Source organism: Emys orbicularis, chromosome 1 (assembly GCF_028017835.1).
Source record: "Emys orbicularis isolate rEmyOrb1 chromosome 1, rEmyOrb1.hap1, whole genome shotgun sequence".
Classification (NCBI taxonomy): domain Eukaryota; kingdom Metazoa; phylum Chordata; order Testudines; family Emydidae; genus Emys; species Emys orbicularis.
In genome coordinates this window covers 373388240-373408624 of record NC_088683.1, presented here as the reverse complement: position 1 = coordinate 373408624, position 20385 = coordinate 373388240, and the positions used below count along the sequence as shown (strand labels likewise).

The following is a 20385-nucleotide window of genomic DNA, read 5'->3' as shown; positions in this document are numbered from 1 at the left end:
AATATAACTCCAGGACTGGGTTAAAATCATGCTTGGTAAAAATCAGATGACGTGGAACTGGAAATTAATCAATTAAAATTGGTGTGCTGGATATTAGGCCTGACTGGTGGACAAAATAATGAGGGGGAGGGCTATTCTGCCATCACTGCTTTTTGGGGTCCTTAGAGAAAGAGACTTTGGTGGAGGAGAACAGATGGAGGCTACTCGAGCAAACGTCACCAGCATCTGCCGCGCCCACCATCTCCTGGGACCCGGGGCCTTCTCTACTATGCCTGAGGGACGTCCTGACCAACCTGGGACAAAAAGGACCCAGATACATCCTCTCCCCCACACCAACCTGGCTCCAGCTGGATCCCGGCCACCACCTGAGCTGAAATGGGCGGGGACTGTACAGCAGCAGCAGCTCCAGCCCCTCTCAGCTCACATCCTTGCTTTTCCCCTGTGACGTTATTGATATATTCTGGGACCATATAGATCATTGTTGCAACCAAGGTAGTGGCACCAAATCTGGTATAAAGGGGGTCAAATAAGGTGTCTAAGACAAGGTTATGGCTTGGTGGTTATGATTATGCTATCTGTATGCATATATCATTTTTGTATTTAAAGTTATAAGTATTGACTCTATACTGTCTGTATTTCAAAATTATGCTGTGCTTCTGGGTGACACTCCAGACAAGTTGGTGTCAGCTCTGCCTAGCCTGTTTGATGGCCCATTAAGGACCATCAGCTATACAACTGACCCATTGAGAGAAGGCAGATACGCCTTGTAACTCAGCAAAGTATGCAGGGACTGGCCCATGTGACTCCAGACTCCATTTTGCTGTAATTTTCCACAGTAAAAAATAAATAAATAAATAAATAAATTAAAGTAAGGACAAAGAGGTGTTCTTACACCTGGAAAAGACTATAAAAGGCTGATGCCTCATCTCCATCTTGTCTTCAGTCCTGCTTCTTACCTCTGGAGGGACTTTGCTACAAACTGAAGCTCTACACAAAGGACTGATGACCCATCCCAGCTGGGGATGTTCCAGAGACTTGATTTAAACCTGCAGTTTATTCCATCACTGCTGAAAGCCTGAACCAAGAACTTTGCCATTACTGTATGTAATTGATTCCATTTAACCAATTCTAGCTCTCATCTAGATCTTTTTCCTTTTATGAATAAACCTTTAGATTTTAGATTCTAAAGGATTGGCAACAGCGTGATTTGTGGGTAAGATCTGATTTGTATATTGACCTGGGTCTGGGGCTTGGTCCTTTGGGATCAGGAGAACCTTTTTTCTTTTACTGGGGTATTGGTTTTTATAACCATTTGTCCCCATAACGAGTGGCACTGGTGGTGATACTGGGAAACTGGAGTGTCTAAGGGAATTGCTTGTGAGACTTGCGGTTAGCCAGTGGGGTGAGACCAAAGTCCTCTTAGTCTGGCTGGTTTGGTGCCTTAGAGGTGGAAAAACCCCAGCCGTGGGCTGTAAGTGCCTGTTTTAAGCGATTTGTCCTGAATTGGCACTCTCAGTTGGGTCCCGCCAGAACCGCATCGTTACACCCCCAAAAGCAGCGTTATCAGCATCTCTGATACGTCTGAGGGCCTGCTGAACCCAGGGGGTTCCTGCTGAAACTTGCTCAGCTACAGGCAAAGGGGAAGGGAAGCCATTCAAACAAAAGCCTCATTCACTGCTCTACAGGCAAGGGTCAGCTCCCGCCCCTCTCGTCCGTATCGCTACTAACGGGCTACAGGGATGTTTGCTGGTGTGCTGCCTGTGGTGCCAGGCAGGGAGAGGGCTCCACCCGCCAGCCCTCACACCTTGTTTAACGCTGCTCAATGCTGGACAGCAACTGGGCCCACTGACTCCATCTAAATCAATACAACAGCCCCTCCCGGCACCTGGTAGAAGTCCTCTTGGCCCAGCAGCTGCTTGGCACTCTCCCAGCCAGGCTCCTTGCTGAACATCATGCACAGGGTATCCGTCACCCTGAGGATGGATGCTGGTGGTAAACGGTAGCTCCGCAACTCCTCAATGTCCTGCACCTGCAGTCCAGCCAGTGCCGCCTTGTACTCCGTGTTCATCTGAGGGAAGGGACAGACAAGCTGGACTGGGACACCCCGCATACTGCCTGCTGGGCGGGGACCATAGAATCATAGAATATCAGGGTGGGAAGGGACCCCAGGAGGTATCTAGTCCCACCCCCTGCTCAAAGCAGGACCAACCCCAACTAAATCAGGCAGGGATTTAGTTTAATCAGGCCCAAACCGGGCCTACTGGGGCACCCCGCGTATTTCCCTCCCGTGATGGATGGGGACCAGGGCAGCCGGGCCTCACTGGGGCACCCCACGTGCCCCCTCCCCCAACATGCAGGGACCGTGGCAGGCCGGGCCTCACTGGGGCATCCCATGTACTCCCCTCCCCCAACGGGTGGGGATGGGGGCAGGCCGGGCCTCACAGGGGCACCCCACATACTCCTCTCCCCCGATGGATGGGGACCGAGGCAGGCCAGGCCTCACTGGGGCACCCCACGTGCCCCCTCCCCCAACATGCAGGGACTGAGGCAGGCCTCACTGGGGCACCCCACGTGCCCCCTCCCCCAACATGCAGGGACCGGGGCAGGCCAGGCCTCACTGGGGCACCCCCTGTGACGCCGCGGAAATTCTCTAACAGGTTTATGAATGACAGGCATGGCAGTGACTGGACTAGGTGTTGCTACCCAGTGGGAGCCAAAGGGTCACCCGCTGCTCTCAGGGCAAGGCAGGTCCTGGAGCGTGTGTCAGGAACGCTCTGGGGCGGGATGATGGGTGTTAAGCCTGGCTGAATCTGACCCAGCTCAAGGGAGGATGCTCAGACAGGGGAAGCGGCCAGGACGAACTCAGGCAGGGGACTGAACTCCAGGACAATGGCGCGAGAGGTGACAGGAGGCTGGGATAAAAGCAGCCTTTGCAGAGGCCTGGGAGCTCACTTGGGCCTGGGAGACAAAGGGACAGAAATGGCTTGGCCAGCACGGACAACGTCCAAACCGCTGCTTCCTGGGGCTGACCTAGGGCTTCCCCGGGCTGTGTTCCAGGTGCCTGCTTTGCACAGGCAGCTGGTGTCCCTGCAGACCCTGCTCAGGGTGACTAATAAACCCGACTGCTTTGCACAGGCGGCTGGTGTCGCTGCAGACCCTGCTCCGGGTGACTAATAAACCCGACTGCTTTGCACAGGCGGCTGGTGTCGCTGCAGACCCTGTCTGAGGTGCCTGGATTCCTGAAGATTGTAGAAGTCTCTGACCAGGAGTGTCTGGCAGCTGCACTCACTGGGCAGAGCTCAGGGCGGGACCCAGGAGGCTGGGAACCCAGTGGCTCTGTCTCGTAGGTGTTGAGGTCGCATGGCCTGACCTTAAGGGAGAGCAGGACCCTTTGGGGTCTGGCCCACTGAAGGGGTTCCCCCAAGGGACTGTTTAAAAGCGGGGGGGTGGCACAGATCCTGCGGATCAGTGACTTCACTGCCCCTGATGGACAGGTATCACTAGGGAATCCCATGTATCCCCCTGACCACTACGCACAGGGCCTGTTCCCACCCATCTCCCACACGTTGTCCCTGATGGCCAACCAGCTGGGCAGCAATAACGTACCCTGACCCACACCAGCTCCCTCCCAGGTGAGGCTCACCCCTACTGATGGGCCTTGCCCCCAAGTCCCTGCCTCTCCGCAGGCTCAGCCGGGCAGCCGGCCGGGGGGGGCCGTCCCTGCCTCTCCGCAGGCTCAGCCAGGCAGCCGGGCTGGGGTGCCCGTCCCTGACTCTCCACAGGCTCAGCCAGGCAGCCGGGCTGGGGTGCCCGTCCCTGACTCTCCGCAGGCTCAGCCAGGCAGCCGGGCTGGGGTGCCCGTCCCTGACTCTCCACAGGCTCAGCCAGGCAGCCGGGCTGGGGTGCCCGTCCCTGCCTCTCCGCAGGCTCAGCCGGGCAGCCGGCCGGGGTGCCCGTCCCTGCCTCTCCGCAGGCTCAGCCGGGCAGCCGGCCGGGGTGCCCGTCCCTGCCTCTCCGCAGGCTCAGCCGGGCAGCCGGCCGGGGTGCCCGTCCCTGCCTCTCCGCAGGCTCAGCCGGGCAGCCGGCCGGGGTGCCCGTCCCTGCCTCTCCGCAGGCTCAGCCGGGCAGCCGGCCGGGGTGCCCGTCCCTGCCTCTCCGCAGGCTCAGCCGGGCAGCCGGCCGGGGTGCCCGTCCCTGCCTCTCCGCAGGCTCAGCCAGGCAGGGGTGCCTGTCCCTGCCTCTCCGCAGGCTCAGCCGGGCAGCCGGCCGGGGTGCCCATCCCTGCCTCTCCGCAGGCTCAGCCGGGCAGCCGGCCGGGGTGCCCGTCCCTGCCTCTCCGCAGGCTCAGCCGGGCAGCCGGCCGGGGGGGCCGTCCCTGCCTCTCCGCAGGCTCAGCCAGGCAGCCGGCCGGGGGGGCCGTCCCTGCCTCTCCACAGGCTCAGCCGGGCAGCCGGCCGGTGTGCCCATCCCTGCCTCTCCGCAGGCTCAGCCGGGCAGCCGGCCGGGGGGCCCTCCCTGCCTCTCCGCAGGCTCAGCCGGGCAGCCGGCCGGGGTGCCCGTCCCTGCCTCTCCGCAGGCTCAGCCGGGCAGCCGGCCGGGGTGCCCGTCCCTGCCTCTCCGCAGGCTCAGCCGGGCAGCCGGCCGGGGGGCCGTCCCTGCCTCTCCGCAGGCTCAGCCGGGCAGCCGGCCGGGGTGCCCATCCCTGCCTCTCCGCAGGCTCAGCCGGGCAGCCGGCCGGGGGGCCCGTCCCTGCTGTTCCAGGGGCTCAGGTCCATGCACACCTTTCTCGTGGCAGACTCCTTGCTCTGCTCCAAGAGGTGCTGCTCCTGCGTAAGGATCTCGATGCGTGCCTCGCGGTGCTGACAGTCCTGCTCCTGCTGCTTCTGCACCACCTCTTCGCGCTCTGCCCGCCGCTGGCACCTGGCCACTTGCTGAGGGCAGGAAGGGAGCAGACATGGCACCAGCAGCCCACACAGCTCAGCCCCTCCCAGTCCCCCAGCATCAACCCGAGCCATTGCCCCAGGCTGCGAGTGTCCGAGCAGGGCAGTTACTCTGCGGATGAATACTTGACCCCCTCCGTCTGTGGAGAGCCCACCCCGCCTTCTCCCTGCAGCTGTGCTGGGGCTTGGGGAGAGTCCCCACTGCAGCACAGCGCCCCCAGCACCACGCTGGCTGAGATGGTCTGATGGGTGACAGCACCAGGCTCTCCCGGAGGCGACCCTCTCACCTCCTTGGCCATGCGAAGTTTCTCCTGCAGGTACTTGATGTCCCGGCTGTGCTCCCGCTGCTTCTCACTCACTGCCTGCATCTTGGTCAGAGCAAGCTTCATCCTGCCCCAAGGAAAGCAGCGTGAGGCTTCCCCACCCCCTGCACATGTTCAGATCCAGGGCACTAGGGGCACTTCAATCTGGGGGTGCAGCCCAGGGGCCCCTCCAGCCGGATCCTTCTGTTCCAGGCCAGGAGCCCCTAGTGGGCAGCTCTGGGATAACCTGACCCCGGCAGGGAGAGGCGGCTTGTGTCCTGGGCAGGGGGCCAGACCCTGCTCCTCACCCATGCTCCTGGGGCAGAGGGGGGAAAGGAGGCGCCCGATCCCCATTCTCTCCCTCAGCCACGTCTCCTTAGTCACAGCAGCCTGGCACACACAAGACTGGAGCTGTGGTTGCACGGGCCCCCAGACCACTGCTGCCAGCTGTTAGAATGGGGGCAGCTTGAAGGCCCTCTTGCTGTGTGTCTAGACCCCTCAGTCCAGCCGTTACCGACATGGGAAGTTTACCCTGCTTAGCGCTGATGGCCCGGCCCACAGGCTGTGGGGCATGACGCACTGCCCATGGGCAGGCAGAGCAATGTGGGGGCACCATGGGGCCGTGGGGGTCAGAGTTAAGGTTGTGATGGGGAGCAGGTTTGGCCTCATTCCTCACCGATCAGCCTGAGTCCGGCTCTGCCTCTGCAACTGTGCTGAGAGCATGAGGAAAGCGTCAAGGAAATCTAGGAAGGTCTTTGGGGTGACGAGGGGTGTGCCGGGGGCCAGGTGTGTGGCATAGCAGCTGGCTGAGCGGTGAATCAGCGCCATAGCTGAGGCAATGCTGGCAAGCGAATTCTCCAGGGCCTGCAGTGATGCTGGGACTGACAAACAAGTGGACACCATGAGAGACTGTGGAGAGGAGGCAGCCGGGCCCATGGGTTGGAGCTGGCCAGCACGAAGGGCCAGGCACTTGGTGCCTGTATTCTGTGCCGAACCCAGGTGGGCCTGGCCCTTTGCCGGCTGCACGGCCGCCATGATCCAGGAGAGGCTGAGACCCCAGAGGCAGACCGAGCCCTCACCTGGGCTCTTCAGGGGCTGTTGGCTGAGGGCATCTTCCAGGTGCTGGGTAGCCACCTGCACCAGGGACTCCTGGCTCCAGGGCTGGTACACGTCAATGCTGCAGGGGAGGGTGAGCAGGGCTGTGGCCATGGCTGTGGGGTAACCCAAGGGCCCCCTGCCCTGTGCCCAGCCCTTGCGCCCATCCAGCAGAAGCAGCATGTGCAGATTGGTCCTCACAAACTGGTAGAACCTGAAAGAGAAGGCAAAGGGTCTGAGGGAAGAGAGGGGGATCCCCAAGATATGGGGTGACACCAAACCTCTCCCTCTCAGTCCAGTTTGAGGGGGACTGACACTAACCCCCACCCCCAGCATGGGGAGTGCCCCCTGCCACCCGTGGACAGCCCCAGCCCAGCAGGGTCTCAGGGCAGGCCCAGCTGGAATTTCCTTCTCTCACCAAATATCCCTGACAAAAGAGAGGATGCCCCCAGTGTGGGGGCAGGGCCTGTGTGATTCCCCCTCCAGGGCAGGCGAGGTCTGGAGCCTCTGTGCACCCCTCAATACGGAGGTGGGGGGCAGGATATTACACCCCCCCCGGGGTCACCCCCATTAGACTGCCCAGCTCAGGGATTCCATTCCCCGCCCCCCACCCATGGTCACTCCTGTTAGACCTGCCCGGCTCAGGGCATCCCCAGCTTCCCTTGGCCATGGTCTCTGTCACTCCCTCCCTGACCTTTGCAGGACCATGTTAGGCCTCATCGTTCTTTTGATGTTCTGGTTCTCCTGCAGCAGTTCCTTCACGATGTGTGCAGTGTCTTCAGCGGTGTACAGGCCAGGGTAGGTGCCCTCTCTCATCAGATCCACCAGCTTCTGCATGGTGCCCGGCCCCACCCCCTGGTGCACCAGCACCACGGCTCTCTTGTCCAGGATCCCAGCCTGCCAGCTGGCTTTCCTGATCAGCTCCCTCACCTCCCACTCCCCCGCCTGCCCCGTCAGCTCAAAGAGCTGGGAGGCAGTGGCATGGGCAGCCACAGCCACCAGGGACCTCCTGCCGGTGGAGAGGTGCAGGGAGAGGAGGGCGCCGTGCCCCTCTGGGCAGCACAGCACCCTCAGCAGGCGCACCAGGTGCTGGGTGACTTCTCTGCACAGCACAAAGCCCCTGGGGAGGAAGGTGCTGAGCTGCTGCTGGATGGCGTCCCAGCACCTCTCGTGGTAGAGGCTCTCCCGGCTGGAGGAGGCCGGCGCCAGCTCCCTGCTGAAGAGGATGTTGCGCACGTCCTCCCCTGGCAGCAGCAGGAGGTGGGAGGGCAGCAGGGGCTTGATGTTCTCCTTCTTGGTGGAGGGCCTGCGCTTGCTCTTCAGAGGGGTGGTTCGGCGGGTGCTGGTGCGGCGCCCCATGGCCAGGTGCTGCTCCTGGAAGCGAGGGCGCAGGGCTGGAGAGGGCTGGATGGAAGCCATTCTCCTCATCCCAGTCACCTCTGCCCCCTCGGGCTCCAGTGCGCCCAGGGCAGAGTCCCCAGAGGGCGCTGCGTCTGGCCGGTCCAGGGCCAGGGCGGGGGCCTGGTCTATGGGATCGAAGGCGTCTGGGCAGTCCCCGTCGCTGCTGCTCTGCGAGGAAGGCTCCTCGTGGCCCTCAGCTCCCAGCTCCATGGCAGCGTCTTGCCTGGCAGGCTCCGTGACGCTCCTGGCTCGCTCGCGCTGCTGCGGCTCCCTGTCGCTGGTGGAGATCACTCTCAGCACGCTCCTCTTGGTGCAGAAGGTGCTGGTAGCCACGTCCAGCAGCAGCTGCCCGCTCTCCTGCCGCTCGCTCTCCGACAGCAGCGGGTCGCAGAAGGTGCGCAGCGACTCGTGCAGCCACAGGCGGACGATGACCCGGGTGCTCAGCGTGAGGCTAAGGCTTATCCCTGGCTGGCCTCGCTTTGCAGCCTTGGGCGTGCTGGGGTCCTCCAAGGGGCTGGTGAGGTGGATCCCGGGGCAGGGCCGCAGGAGGAAGAGGCCCCTGAGAACCTTCTCGATGTGGTGGTAGGAGAAGTGGTAGGGGGAGCAGGCGGGGGAGGGGCGGAACCTGGCCTTCACGGCCTCGTACATGTCCACAGTGGCCCCCACCAGGGCAGTGGCCAGCTCGCTGTGCCTGGCCAGCAGGGGGAACTTCTCCAGCCAGGCCAGGACCAGGGGGCTGTGGATGCTGATCAGAGACTCCCTGGAGATGCTGGGGAGCGAGAGGATGCTGCAGAGCCGAGTGAAGCGAGGGGAGAGGGGGTGCACGCCAATCGCTGGGGCAGCCACCAAGCCAAAGCAATTGAACTCTGCTGAAGGGATGTGTCGGAGCTCCAGGCTCTCGGCGCCATAGACCTCCTGGTGGGAGAGGGCCTGGCGCAGGGTCTCCACCACGGGGTGACTCCCCTGCCTGGCATCTGGGAGAGAAAGGACCATCACGCCTTGGAGCAGCCTGCCTAACCCACCCACAGGAGCCAAGTGCCAGGGGCAGGACGGCACTAACACACACAGCCCCGGGACTTAGCCACCCCTGGGTGACTGAGCCGAGCCAGGAGGAGCCGGGCCTTGCAGAGCCCTAGGGTAGGGAGTGGCCAGGCCCAGCCAGGGGGTTCCAGACCTAATGATGGGGAGCTGGGCCCTGTACAGCCCTGGGGGTTGGGGCGTTCGGGAGGGTTGCCAAATTTCTAATCACATAAAACTAAACACCCCTGCCTTGCCCCTTCCCCAAGATCCTGCCCCTTCCCTGAGACCCCCCACTCACTCCACCACCACCCCCGTCGCTCACTCTCCCCCACCCTCACTCACTCATTTTCACCGGGCTGGGGCAGGGGGGTTCCGGGAGAGGGTGAGAGCTCCAAGGTGAGGCCAGAAATGAGGGATTCGGGGGGGCGGGGGGGGAGGGGAAGGGGCTCCTGGCTAGGGCAGGGGGGGGTGAGGGCTCTGGCTGGGGATGCGGGCTCTGGGGTGGAGCTGGGACTGAGGAGTTTGGGGTGTAGGAGGGGGCTCTGGCCTGGGGCAAAGGGGGTCAGAATGCAGACAGGGCTCTGGGCTGGGGCAGGTGGCTGGGGTGCGGGAGGGAGTTTGGGTGCAGGAGGGAGCTGAGCGCTGGGGCAGGGGGTTTGGGGTGCAGGCTCCGGGCGGTGCTGACCTCAGGCGGCTCCCAGAAGAGATGATGTCTCCCTCGGCTCCTAGGCACAGGGGCGGCCATGGGGGCTCTGCGCTGCCCTCACCCGAGGCGCTGCCCCTGCAGCTCCCATTGGCCGCGGTTCCCGGCCAATGGGAGCTGCGGAGCCGGCGCTCAAGGCGGGAGGCAGCACGGAGCCCCCATGGTTGCCCCTGTGCCTAGGAGCCAAGGGATATGTCACCACTTCCGGGAGCCGTGAGGAGCCGGGCAGGGAGCCTGCCTGCCCCACTGCACTGCCAACTGGAGTCCTGGGGCAGGGGGTGTCCGGCCCCAGCCAGGGGGTGTCCGGCTCCAGCGATGGGGAGCCGGGCCCTGCAGAGCCCTGGGGCAGGGGGTGTCTGGGCCAAGGAGGGGGAGCAGGGCTGTGCTGAGCCAGGGGGAGCCAGGCCCCACAGAAGATACGTGGCCATTTCCAGCTCGGCCCAGGGCACTGTCTGACGTGAGGCGGGGGCTCACTCAGCTCGGCGGCATGCAGGTCATCCAGCAGGAGCAGGTAGCAGCTCCTCCCGCCCCTGGCGCCAGGGGGCCGGGACCCAGGGAGGCCGGTGAACAGGGCCTTGTCCCGCATGCTGCTCAGGATGTGGCTCTCCAGCAGCCGGCGCACGTGGTCCGCGCCGAGGGCAGGCGAGATGGCGACACGATGGTAGGAGTAATTGGGCTGGATCAGCAGCTCTGCGAAGGATGACTTGCCGCAGCTGGGCTCCCCGGCCAGGAGCACTGGCTGCCTCGAGCCCAGGAGCAGGTCCAGCACGTAGAGGAGTCGCTCGTACTGCAGAGCAGAGAGACCGTGCCAGGGAGAGGGCCCTGGGGCTGTGTAGCACTTGACCAGAGGGGAGCTGTGACGGAGCAGGGAGCGGGGCGGATTTGACCTGGGAATGTTGCAGGGGAGTTACATTGGGGATGCGGGACTTCCCTTGAAGGAAGCTACCTGAGCTGTAACCTGAGCCAGGAGCGGGGAGACTGAACAAAGGAGAGGAGGAGCAGAGGGGAGGGGGGAGAAAGCTGCTGGAGGAGTTTTGGGCTGGGTGGTGCAACGCAGGGAACCCCGAGCTGGGGTCTAAGCTCCCTAAACCCCCCAGAAGGACTTGATGGAGGGGTTCTGGTTGTACCTACATGCTCTGCTTGGGACTGTGTTCCTATCATCTAATAAACCTTCTGTTTTACCGGCTGGCTGAGAGTCACGGTGAATCTCAGGAAGAGGGGTGCAGGGCCCTGACTCCCCCACACTCGTAACAGGAGCACCATAGAGCAGGGGATCGAAGGCGATGTGCCACATCTCCGGCTGCATGGGGCTCTTGGAAGAGCTCCCAGCCTTGCCCCCTCTGTGCCTCTAGCATCTGACCTCTCCTCTGGCATCCAGCAGCTCTGGCTGTCGCCAGTGGGAATGTTACAGTGTGTGATGGTCCTGGGTGGACCTAGGGCAGAACGGGGTAGCTCCTGGGAACCCCCTGGGGGCCAGTCGTACCTGGGACAGCTCACAGGGACCCCCAGAGCCTGGCCATACCTGGGGCATGACAGGGCCTGTCATGGGGACCACTGGAGCCTGGCCATACATGGGGCAGCTCCTGGGGACCCCTGGGACCTGGACATACCTGGGGGAGGACGGGGGCAGCTCACAGGGCCTGACTGTACCTGGGGCAGGATGGGGCAGCTCCTGGGGACCCCTGGGGCCTGGCCGTACCTGGGGCAGGATGGGGCAGCTCCTGGGGACCCCCGGGCCTGGCCGTACCTGGGGCAGGATGGGGCAGCTCCTGGGGACCCCTGGGCCTGGCCGTACCTGGGGCAGGATGGGGCAGCTCCTGGGGATCCCTGGGGCCTGGCCGTACCTGGGGCAGGATGGGGCAGCTCCTGGGGACCCCCGGGCCTGGCCGTACCTGGGGCAGGATGGTGAAACTCTCAGGAACTGCCTTGATTCTGCCGGACAGATACTTCCCATCAAAGACCTCCAGTTTCCCATCCTCAGGCTGGGGATAGAGGTCAAAGACAGAATCGGCTGAAGGCAGCTCTATGGTGTAGCTGCTGCTGTACAGGACTCTACGGGCAAAGCTGTCAAAGATGGCCCAGTGTCTGCAAAAAATAGAGTCAGAGAGATGGACAGTGCCCTGAGCTGGCCCCACAGAGCCCCTGCTGTAACAAGTAGACCCACTTTGCTCCCAGAGCCAGGCTAGAACCCAGGAGTCCTGGCTCCCTGTTCTGCTCCATAGACCCCACTCCCCTCCCCAGGAGTCCGGGCTCCCTGCTCTGCTCCATAGACCCCACTCCCCTCCCCTCCCCAGGAGTCCGGGCTCCCTGCTCTGCTCCATAGACCCCACTCCCCTCCCCAGGAGTCCGGGCTCCCTGCTCTGCTCCATAGACCCCACTCCCCTCCCCTCCCCAGGAGTCCTGGCTCCCTGTTCTGCTGTTCTAACCCATAGACCCCACTCCCCTTCCCTCCCCCCCCCCCCCCAGGAGTCCTGGCTTCCAGCCTCTAACCCCATCCTCAGTGTCCACATTCCACTGCTTCCGCCTCCCGGTGCTGCTCACTCATCATCCCCGACGGCGTGGCTAGAGGGAGAAGGCCCACGAATGGCCCAGCCCCAGGGAACCCCTGGCTGGTACCTGGGGTGCAGGTGGCCACTGAAGCCCCAGATGTAGGCAAACACGAAGATGCTGCGGACAAGCAGGTGGTGATGGGGTGGGACAGCTTCATCCAAGCCCCAGTGTGAAGGGGCAGCTGAGACCCCAGCACTGCTGTTCTCAGCCACTGGGGAGAGAAAGTCAGTCACCCAGAGGCAGAGGACCCCAGCCTGGCCTGGCAGGTGCTGCAGAGTTCCGAGTAGGCCCAGGGTCCAGACTGGCCCTGTCACAAGCATTCATGGGCAATGACCCGCCAAGGAGGATCCGTGCCAGTCACCCAGGACTCCCTGGACAGTGAGATCCTGCCCGCCCAACAGAGAGCCCCGGGCAGCCTGCGCCATCAGGCCCCTTCCCTGGGGCTCTGCCCCTGCTCAGACCCCGGGGTGCCCAGAATGGGGGAACTCGGCTGGTCAGGATCAGCAGCACTGGGGACTGGTTCTAATCTGGACCCTGTAAGAGCAGGGAGGCACAAGGTCATTGGTCCTGCTGGGATTCCCCTCACCTGCCTGGTCCTCCCTTCTCAGGGGCTGGGCCTTCGCCTTGTCATGGCTCAGGTGTTGGTCCAGCAGAGCCTTCAGGAGCCTGGTGAAGGCTGTGGTCTCTGGGATGCCCCAGGCCATGGGGCTGCGCAGGTCGGCGTGAGGCTGCAGCACAGAGCTGCAATGCTGCTGCAGGAAGGTGAGCGTGGGGGGGAAGACATCCTCAGCGAGGCCACGCAGCATGACCACGCTCTCCTGGCTCACGCTGTACGTGTGGTAGATGGTGGCTAGGGATGAGGCCAGCAGTGCTCGCCAGACACACGAGCCCCCACAGTGCAGGAGGGCGCAGTGTGCGGAGATGGATGGTGAGATGCTGGAGGCATCAGGCAGCTCAAAGAGGAACTTCACGCCCTCTGGAGGATGGAGCCGCTGCCCGTTGGGCAGGCTGAGAGTGGGCTCTGCGCTGAACAGCGACGAGATGGGATCCAGCCACTCGGAGCTGGCAAACCCGTCCAGCACCAGCCATTGCTGGGTGCCTGACACGCCCAGCCCAGCCGCAGGGGCTGAGGAAGCCATTCTCTGCAGGAGCCTGGAGAAAACGCCCTCCCTCCAGATGCCTCCCTCAAGCCTGCCCAGGAATTCAGCGGTGCTGAGGCTGTTGGGGCAGAGGCAGACAGTGCTGATGGGCAGGTATGCCACATCCTTCCGAGTGCCTGGCCTGCCCGCTCCTGGCGCCAGCTCCAAGGACGCACTCACAGCCAGCCTGCTCAGCACCTTAGCCAGGGTCTTCCAGGCTGTGGTCTTGCCGCTGCCAGAGGGCCCCACCAGCAGGACCCCCGGTGAGCCCAGCAGGGCCTGGCAAAGCTGCACTATGGTGCTGGTGAGCTCGGGGTCTGCATGGAGCTTGTCCTCGTGCAGCTGTGCTGTCACAGCACTCAGCAGCCTGGGGGGAGCATGGGCCTCGGGGACCAGGGAGCAGGAGGCAGGGAAGACCCCGCGGAGCAGCTCCCACACTCGACTCAGCCGGGGGTCCTCCAGGGCAGACAAGAAGGGCGAGAGGCAGAGAGCTTGGATGAGGGCAGGCTCCTCAGCCAGGCTCTCAAAGGACGACTGCTGGGCTGTGAGGTGCTCCCCAGGCTCTGGCTCTGGCTCTGGCCTCACCACAGGCGGATACACAATGCCAATGGCTGCCTCAATGACCCCCTTGAACAGGGCCAGCCGGCTGGGTGCAGGGCCCGGGCCCAGCTCCCCCTCCAGCCAGAAGAAATAGCTCAGCTTCTTGGCCAGGTGTGCTGCTTCCCGGAAGCCAGCTGCCAGCAAGGTCACCTCGGCCACCTTGTGCAGGTCGGGGGGCAGCAGGGCCACGGGGCGCACGGCCAGGCGCAGGAGCTCAGGGAGACGCTGCAGGGTGGCCAGGCAGCCGTAGGTCTCCCTGACCCGCAGCAGCTGCTCCCCGAAGAGGATGTTGCCCAGCACGCGGGGCTGATACGGCTCAGCTTCATTCAGGCCCAGCTCTGGCAGGGCCCTTGCAGGCTGCTCCTGCCCCTCCCCGTCCCTGCTCTTGGATTTGTGGCTGGGGCTCACCTGGCCCGTCTCCGCCTGCAGGCCCATGCAGAGCATCCGCAGGTCTGACAGGAGCTGGCTGAACCCTGACAGGACACCGGGCCCCAGCTGGTCCACTGCCTCCAGCAGCAGCCAGGCCCCGGCCTGCACAGCCCCACTCAGGTGTTGGCGGAGGCAGCCCAGGCCCATCTGCTGGGAGCAGTGCAGGGTGACGAGCTGGCGCCCCAGAACCCTGGCCAGGTGCTGCATGGTGGCCGTCTTCCCGACCCCGTGGCAGCCCAGAGCCGCGCCACAGCGGAACTCCTCCAGGGCAAGCAGTAAGCCCAGGAAGCTCCTCTCCAGCTGAGGGCCCCCCACCAGGTGGGGGCAGTTCCCCACATACTCATAGCCATAGTGCAGGCGGATGTCGAGGACCTCGGCCCAGCAGCCGGGGGGGCTGGCGGCCCAGCTCTCAAGGGGGGCCCCGACTGCCCTGGCACTCTCGGGGTGCAGGACCAGCCGGTACTTGAGCAGCTGGGCCCAGGCAAAGGCGGTGGGTGAGTCAACCTTGCGCTGCAGCAGGTGGGCCAGCACGTCGCGCTGGCGCACGGTGACCGTGAGCAGGGCCCCCATCAGCGTGCTGAGCTGGCCGCTGCCTGGCTGCCCGGCCTGGCTGCTGCGGTAGTTCCGGACATAGTGGGCCAGGGCCTCCAGCTTGAGTCGGTGCTTGAGCTTGAGGCCAGGCCTGCGCACGGGGCCGAAGAGCCGCTCCTGCACATCCGCAAACCACAAGGCCTCCTCGGCCAGCAGCACGCACTGGGCCGGGAAGCCTGTTGCCAGCTGCCCCCAGTGCTCCACCAGCAGGTGCAGCGGCAGCTCGGTGGGACCTGGGTGGTGCTCGAAGGCCACGTCGAGCTGGGGCCGCAGAGCCAGGCGCTGGGCCATGCATGCCTGCAGCAGGTGGAAGAGGGCCTCCTTCATGCGCTGCTCCAGGGCGCACAGCCATTTAGTGACCTTCTGGTTGAGGAGCAACGGGGAACACAACGGCACCGTCTCCCCACAGGCTCCCACCAGGCCCGTGGCCTCTGCTCTGGGCAGCAGGACAGCATAGGTGGCAGGGTCTCGAGTGGCCGAGGGCTCACGGAAGGCCAGCTGGTGCACAGTTGGGAAGCAGCGGCGGGCCCAGGTGGTCACCTCCATGGGCTCCGCAGGTGAGGCCATCATAGCCACCACCTCTGTGTTGCTGAGGAAGAAGAGGCGGGGGAAGCCCATGCGCGTAGCCTCCAGCACGTACTCCAGTGCGTGGATGATGAGCTGCAGGTCCTCAACCCCCTCGCTCAGCATGGTCTGCAGGGGCACACCCATAAAGCGGCTTTCCCGGTTGGAGGTGGCCATAGGCATCATGCTGGATAGCACCAGGGGGTGCTTGGACGTCACCTGCATGAGCTCCCGGAACCTGCTGTCCAGCTTCTGGAACAGGCAATCCTGGCGCGAGGAAAGCAAGCATCAGCCCTGCAGAAGGGAAGCCCCAAGAGGCAGGGAACTGGAGGCAGTGAGGAGGGGAGGGAGGACTCACTGGCTCGGGGCAGGGGCATGTGGTGGGGCAGACGACTCACCAGCTCGCTGCTGGGCAGGCTGATGTCCATCTCATACAGCACTATATTCAGGAAAATCCACTTCTGCTGGAAACTGACCCAGACATCCAGCAGGGCTCCTGTGGAGAGAGGAGTCTGGGGGTGAGCATTCCTGGGGTGCCCTCCAGGGCACTGGCCCAGGTACCCTGTGAGAGTATACAAACCCCACACTGGAGAGGAAGGGGCTAAGGAGCTGCTCTCGGCCCAGGTGGCCCTACCCCACCGCACCTGCAAAGCCGACACAGGCTGGAGGTGAAGCTTACAAAGCTTACTGTGGCAGGCAGACAGTTGAGGGGAACCTGCACCGGAGCTCTTGGGAAGGAACACCACAGGAGCTCTTGCTACCTGAGGCCTTGCACTAGTGGCCTGTCCAAGCCCACAGAGGAGGGACTGGTGACTCTCTGAAGGCACAGACTTTATCTTGGTGGTTAGTTATTTACTTTATCCAATGGGAAGAGACAGGACTTGTAGGGAGGGAGCCGCACAGCACCTGAGGGTGCAGGACTTAGCTGCCCACTGTGATGAAGTGGGACTGTTCTTAATGTTTCCTCTGAATACTGTGTGGGTGCCTCAGTTTCCCCTATGCATTTCTTAAGTCTCTAGGTGGTGGGATAAAGGCCAGTGTGCATAAATCACTGACACTCTGTCTCCCTGGCAACTAATGGCCAGGCCTTCCCCCCTGCAAGGAGATGCTAAAGGTGTGGGAGAACAAAGAGGTCAGGTGACCTCCTGGCCCGGGAAAGGAACTCAGCAGAGAAGGAGGGGCTGGAGGGGGTTTCAGTTTGGAGCTGGCTGGGGATGGGGAGTGAGGGCAGACGGGGGTGTCTGGCTCGCGGGACCCCAGAATGGACCCGGCTGAGGGATCCGGTTCTCTGGACCTACAAGCTCTGTTTTAGACCGTGTTCCTGTCATCTAATAAACCTCTGTTTTACTGGCTGGCTGAGAGTCACGTCTGACTGCGAAGTGGGGGTGCAGGACCCTCTGGCTTCCCCAGGACCCCGCCTGGGCGGACTCGCTGTGGGAAGCGCACGGAGGGGCAGGGGATGCTGAATGCTCCAAGGTCAGACCCAGGAGGTGAAGCCGTGTGAGCTTCTTGCCCTGAAGACGGTCTGCTGCGAGGGAGAGGAGGCTCCTCAAAGTCCTGACTGGCTTTGTGGGGAGCAGCTCCAGAGCATCGCCTGGGGACTTCGTGACATCTACCATTGGCATTGGACCAGAGACGGGTGGGTCTGGGCTCCCCTACTAACCCCTAAAAAGTGATAACAATGGAAGTCTATACCTCAGTGGGGAACCGAGATGGGGAAGGACATTGAAGGTACAAGGGTCTGGACCATGAGACCCCAACCCAAAGGGGAAACCCTGAATCCCTCACTTGCCCTGATGACTCCCCAATACTGGACTCTGTATATATACACCCCGAAAAGCATGGAACTGAAAACATGACCTGGCCGCAGGGCTGACTCACTGAGGTATGTTGCAATGTACGCTCAGGCTCAGATAAGATCTCAGGATAAACTTCCTCACTGTAAGACAAGGGACCAGAGGCCTATGGAGGTTGTGGAAGCTCCTTCACTGGAGGTTTTCCAAAGGAGGCTGGAGCCGTCTGTCTTGGATGGTTTAGACCCAACAAATCCTTCATCTTGACAGGGGATTAGACTAGCTGACCCTTGCGCTGTGGCCCCGTCTAACCTTATGATTCTATAAAACCACTGCCAACTGCACACTCCTGGATGTCGACTTACCATGCCACACTGGAACCCATACCGGGTATCATCAAATAATTACAACCCATACTCGATGGGACCACATCCTGAAAGAAATCTTTCCTGAACCCCCTCTTCTGGTTAGGCCCCAACTGGAGTATTGTGTTCAGTTCTGGGCGACACATTTCAGGAAGGATGTGGACAAATTGGAGAAAGTCCAGAGAAGAGCAACAAAAATGATTAAAGGTCTAAAAAAGATGACCTATGAGGGAAGATTGAAAAAATTGGGTTTGTTTAATCTGGAGAAGAGAAGTCTGAGAGGGGACATAACAGTTTTCAAGTACGTAAAAGGTTGTTACAAGGAGGAGAGGGAGAAAAAAATGTCTTAACCTCTGAGGATAGGACAAGAAGCAATTGGCTTAAATTGCAGCAAGGGAGGTTTAGGTTGGATATTAGGAAAAACTTCCCAACTGTCAGGGTGGTTAAGCACTGGAATAAATTGCCCAGGGAGGTTGTGGAATCTCCGTCATTGGGGATTTTTAAGAGCAGGTTGGACAAACACCTGTCAGGGATGGTCTAGATAATAATTAGTCCTGCCTTGAGTGCAGGGGACTGGACTAGATAACCTCTCGAAGTCCCTTCCAGTTCTATGATTCTATGATTCTGGCCTTCAAACAACCTCACAACCTCTCCAAGCATCAGCAGCAAGTTCCTCATAGACCAGGACACACAACTCAATGCGGCAGCAAACCGTGCCAGAACAATAGATGCAAAACCTGGAGACATATCTCCACTGCTATGATGATCAACACCCCCCCCCCCCCCCCCCGCAACACATCTTTCAAGATCCATGGGCCCTACACATAAATGCCCCAATAACAACTATGTGGGTGAAACCAGGCAACCAATACATCTTGAATGAACTCACACAGGAAAATGATAAAAAACAAAAACACCCTATCACCTGTGGGTGAACACTTTTCACGAAGTGGTCACTCTTTATCTGACCTCTCAGTCCTCAGCCTCAAAGGAAACCTGCACAACACCTTCCAAAGACGAGCCTGGGACTTAATTCATAACTTTGCTAGACATTAAAAATCATGGACTGAACAGACACTGGATTTATGACATATCACAGTGGATATCTGTCTACAATCTATAACCCACTAACCTCCACCCAGCTTCCTCCACCACACACCACTGGAGAGATGTTAACGGGCCACTTCACCTTGAATGGTCCCTTGAAATATGTGTTAACTCCTTATGCTAAACAATCTGTTCTACCTTATATTTAGCTGTGATGCTCTTAGCACTTTTTCCAGCCCTGAAGAAGAGCTCTGTGTAAGCTCCAGATGACTGGAAGCTAGCTAATGTAACGTCAATTTTTAAAAAGTGCTCCAGAGGCAGTCCTGGCAATTACAAGGCTGTGAGCCTAACTTCAGTACCGGGCAAGCTGGTAGAAACCGTAGTAAAGAACAGAATGATCAGACACGTTGGGGAAGAGTCAACATGGCTTTTGTAAAGGGGAATTATGCCTCACCAATCTACTAGAATTTTATGGATAAGGGTGATCAAGTCATACAGTGTACCTGAATTTTCAGCAAGCCTTTGACAAGGTCTCTCACCAAAGGCTCTTAGTTTCTTTAAGTGGTCATGGGAGTTGCCTGAGTTGCCCTGAACAGACTTCAGACCCTTGCAGGCAGAATCTACCCTGAACCACAGTGTGGCTTCAGAGCTGAAAGGTCTGCTATCGACATGATCTTCTCGCTGAGACAACTACAAGAGAAATGCAGAGAACAAAAAAGCCCCTCTACATAACCTTCATTGATCTCACAATGGCTTTTGACCTTGTCAGTAGAAGTGGACTATTCGCACTTCCAGAAAAGATTGGATGTCCCCCCAGGCTCTAGAGAGAGAGGTGGGGAAGAGGGGGAACGCGGCACGCTCGGGGAAGAGGCGGGGTGGGGGCGGGGATTTGGGGAAGGGGTCCAATAGGGGCAGGGAGGGGGCGGAGACTTTGGGGAAGGGGTTGGAATGGGGGCGTGGCAGGGGCGGGGGGGTGAGGCAGGGGTGGAGTTGGGGTGGGGGAAGGGTGGGGGGTTGAGCACCCACCGGCACCGGGAAAAGTTGGTGCCTATGCAGCCAATTTAAACAAAATGTCTCGCGGCCCGCCAGCAGATTACCCTGATGGGCCACGTGTGGAAGGTTGCCGACCCCTGCTCTAAGTAGAGGAAGGACATTTCAACTGGTGTTGCAGACTGCTCATAGTTCTAGGAGATTGATGTGCAGGGTGGATTCTGTGAACGACCATCTGCCCTGCACTGTGTGATCATGGAGATGCGCTCCCCAACCGATTAGGGAGGCATCGGTTGATAGGATCATAGTCGATGTTGACTTCTACACAGACATTGTTGGGCTGTGTCCATCACAGTAGTGAGTCCTTGACTTGCATCAGCATGGATAAGAGTTTGTGGAGGCTGTGTTTGTGGGGAAGATATACTGTACGGAACCATGCCTGAAGACATTGCATGTGTAGTCTTGCGTGCCTGACCACAAACATGGCCATGTGGCCTAGAAGTTGGAGACAGGTTCTGGCAGCGATCTGAGGGCAGACCCGTGCATTGGATACCAGATCTGTTATAGCCGAGAATCTATGAAGTGGTAGGAAGGCTCTGGCTTGTATGGCATCCAATAGTGTGACGATGAATTCCAGCTGTTGTACTGGCATTAAAGTGGACTCTCCTAGATTCACGAGGAGGCCTAGTTTCATGACCAGGTCCATCGTTAGGTGGACAGCTTGGAGAGTGTCGGTTTCAGATGGGACCTTGAGGAGCCAGTTGTCCAAGTATGGAAAAATGATGACTCCTTGTTTTCTGAGGTAGGCAGCAACTACCACCACGACCTTGGAGAACACCCGAGGCACTGTGGACAG

At 60.8% G+C, this 20385-nt stretch overlaps 1 protein-coding gene across 1 annotated transcript in view; it reads right to left on the bottom strand.

Moving 5' to 3' along the window:
• DNHD1 (dynein heavy chain domain 1) overlaps positions 1-20385 on the bottom strand; it is a 112182-nt gene that overhangs the window by 36967 nt on the left and 54830 nt on the right. Inside the window, exons 20-29 of the mRNA XM_065398806.1 lie at positions 15733-15830; positions 12598-15601; positions 12078-12222; positions 11354-11546; positions 9936-10248; positions 7032-8712; positions 5919-6551; positions 5228-5330; positions 4782-4931; positions 1886-2068 (exon numbers count right to left, since the gene is read on the bottom strand). Coding sequence (XP_065254878.1) covers positions 1886-2068; positions 4782-4931; positions 5228-5330; positions 5919-6551; positions 7032-8712; positions 9936-10248; positions 11354-11546; positions 12078-12222; positions 12598-15601; positions 15733-15830 — 6503 coding nt within the window. The remainder of the gene's footprint in view (positions 1-1885; positions 2069-4781; positions 4932-5227; positions 5331-5918; positions 6552-7031; positions 8713-9935; positions 10249-11353; positions 11547-12077; positions 12223-12597; positions 15602-15732; positions 15831-20385) is intronic.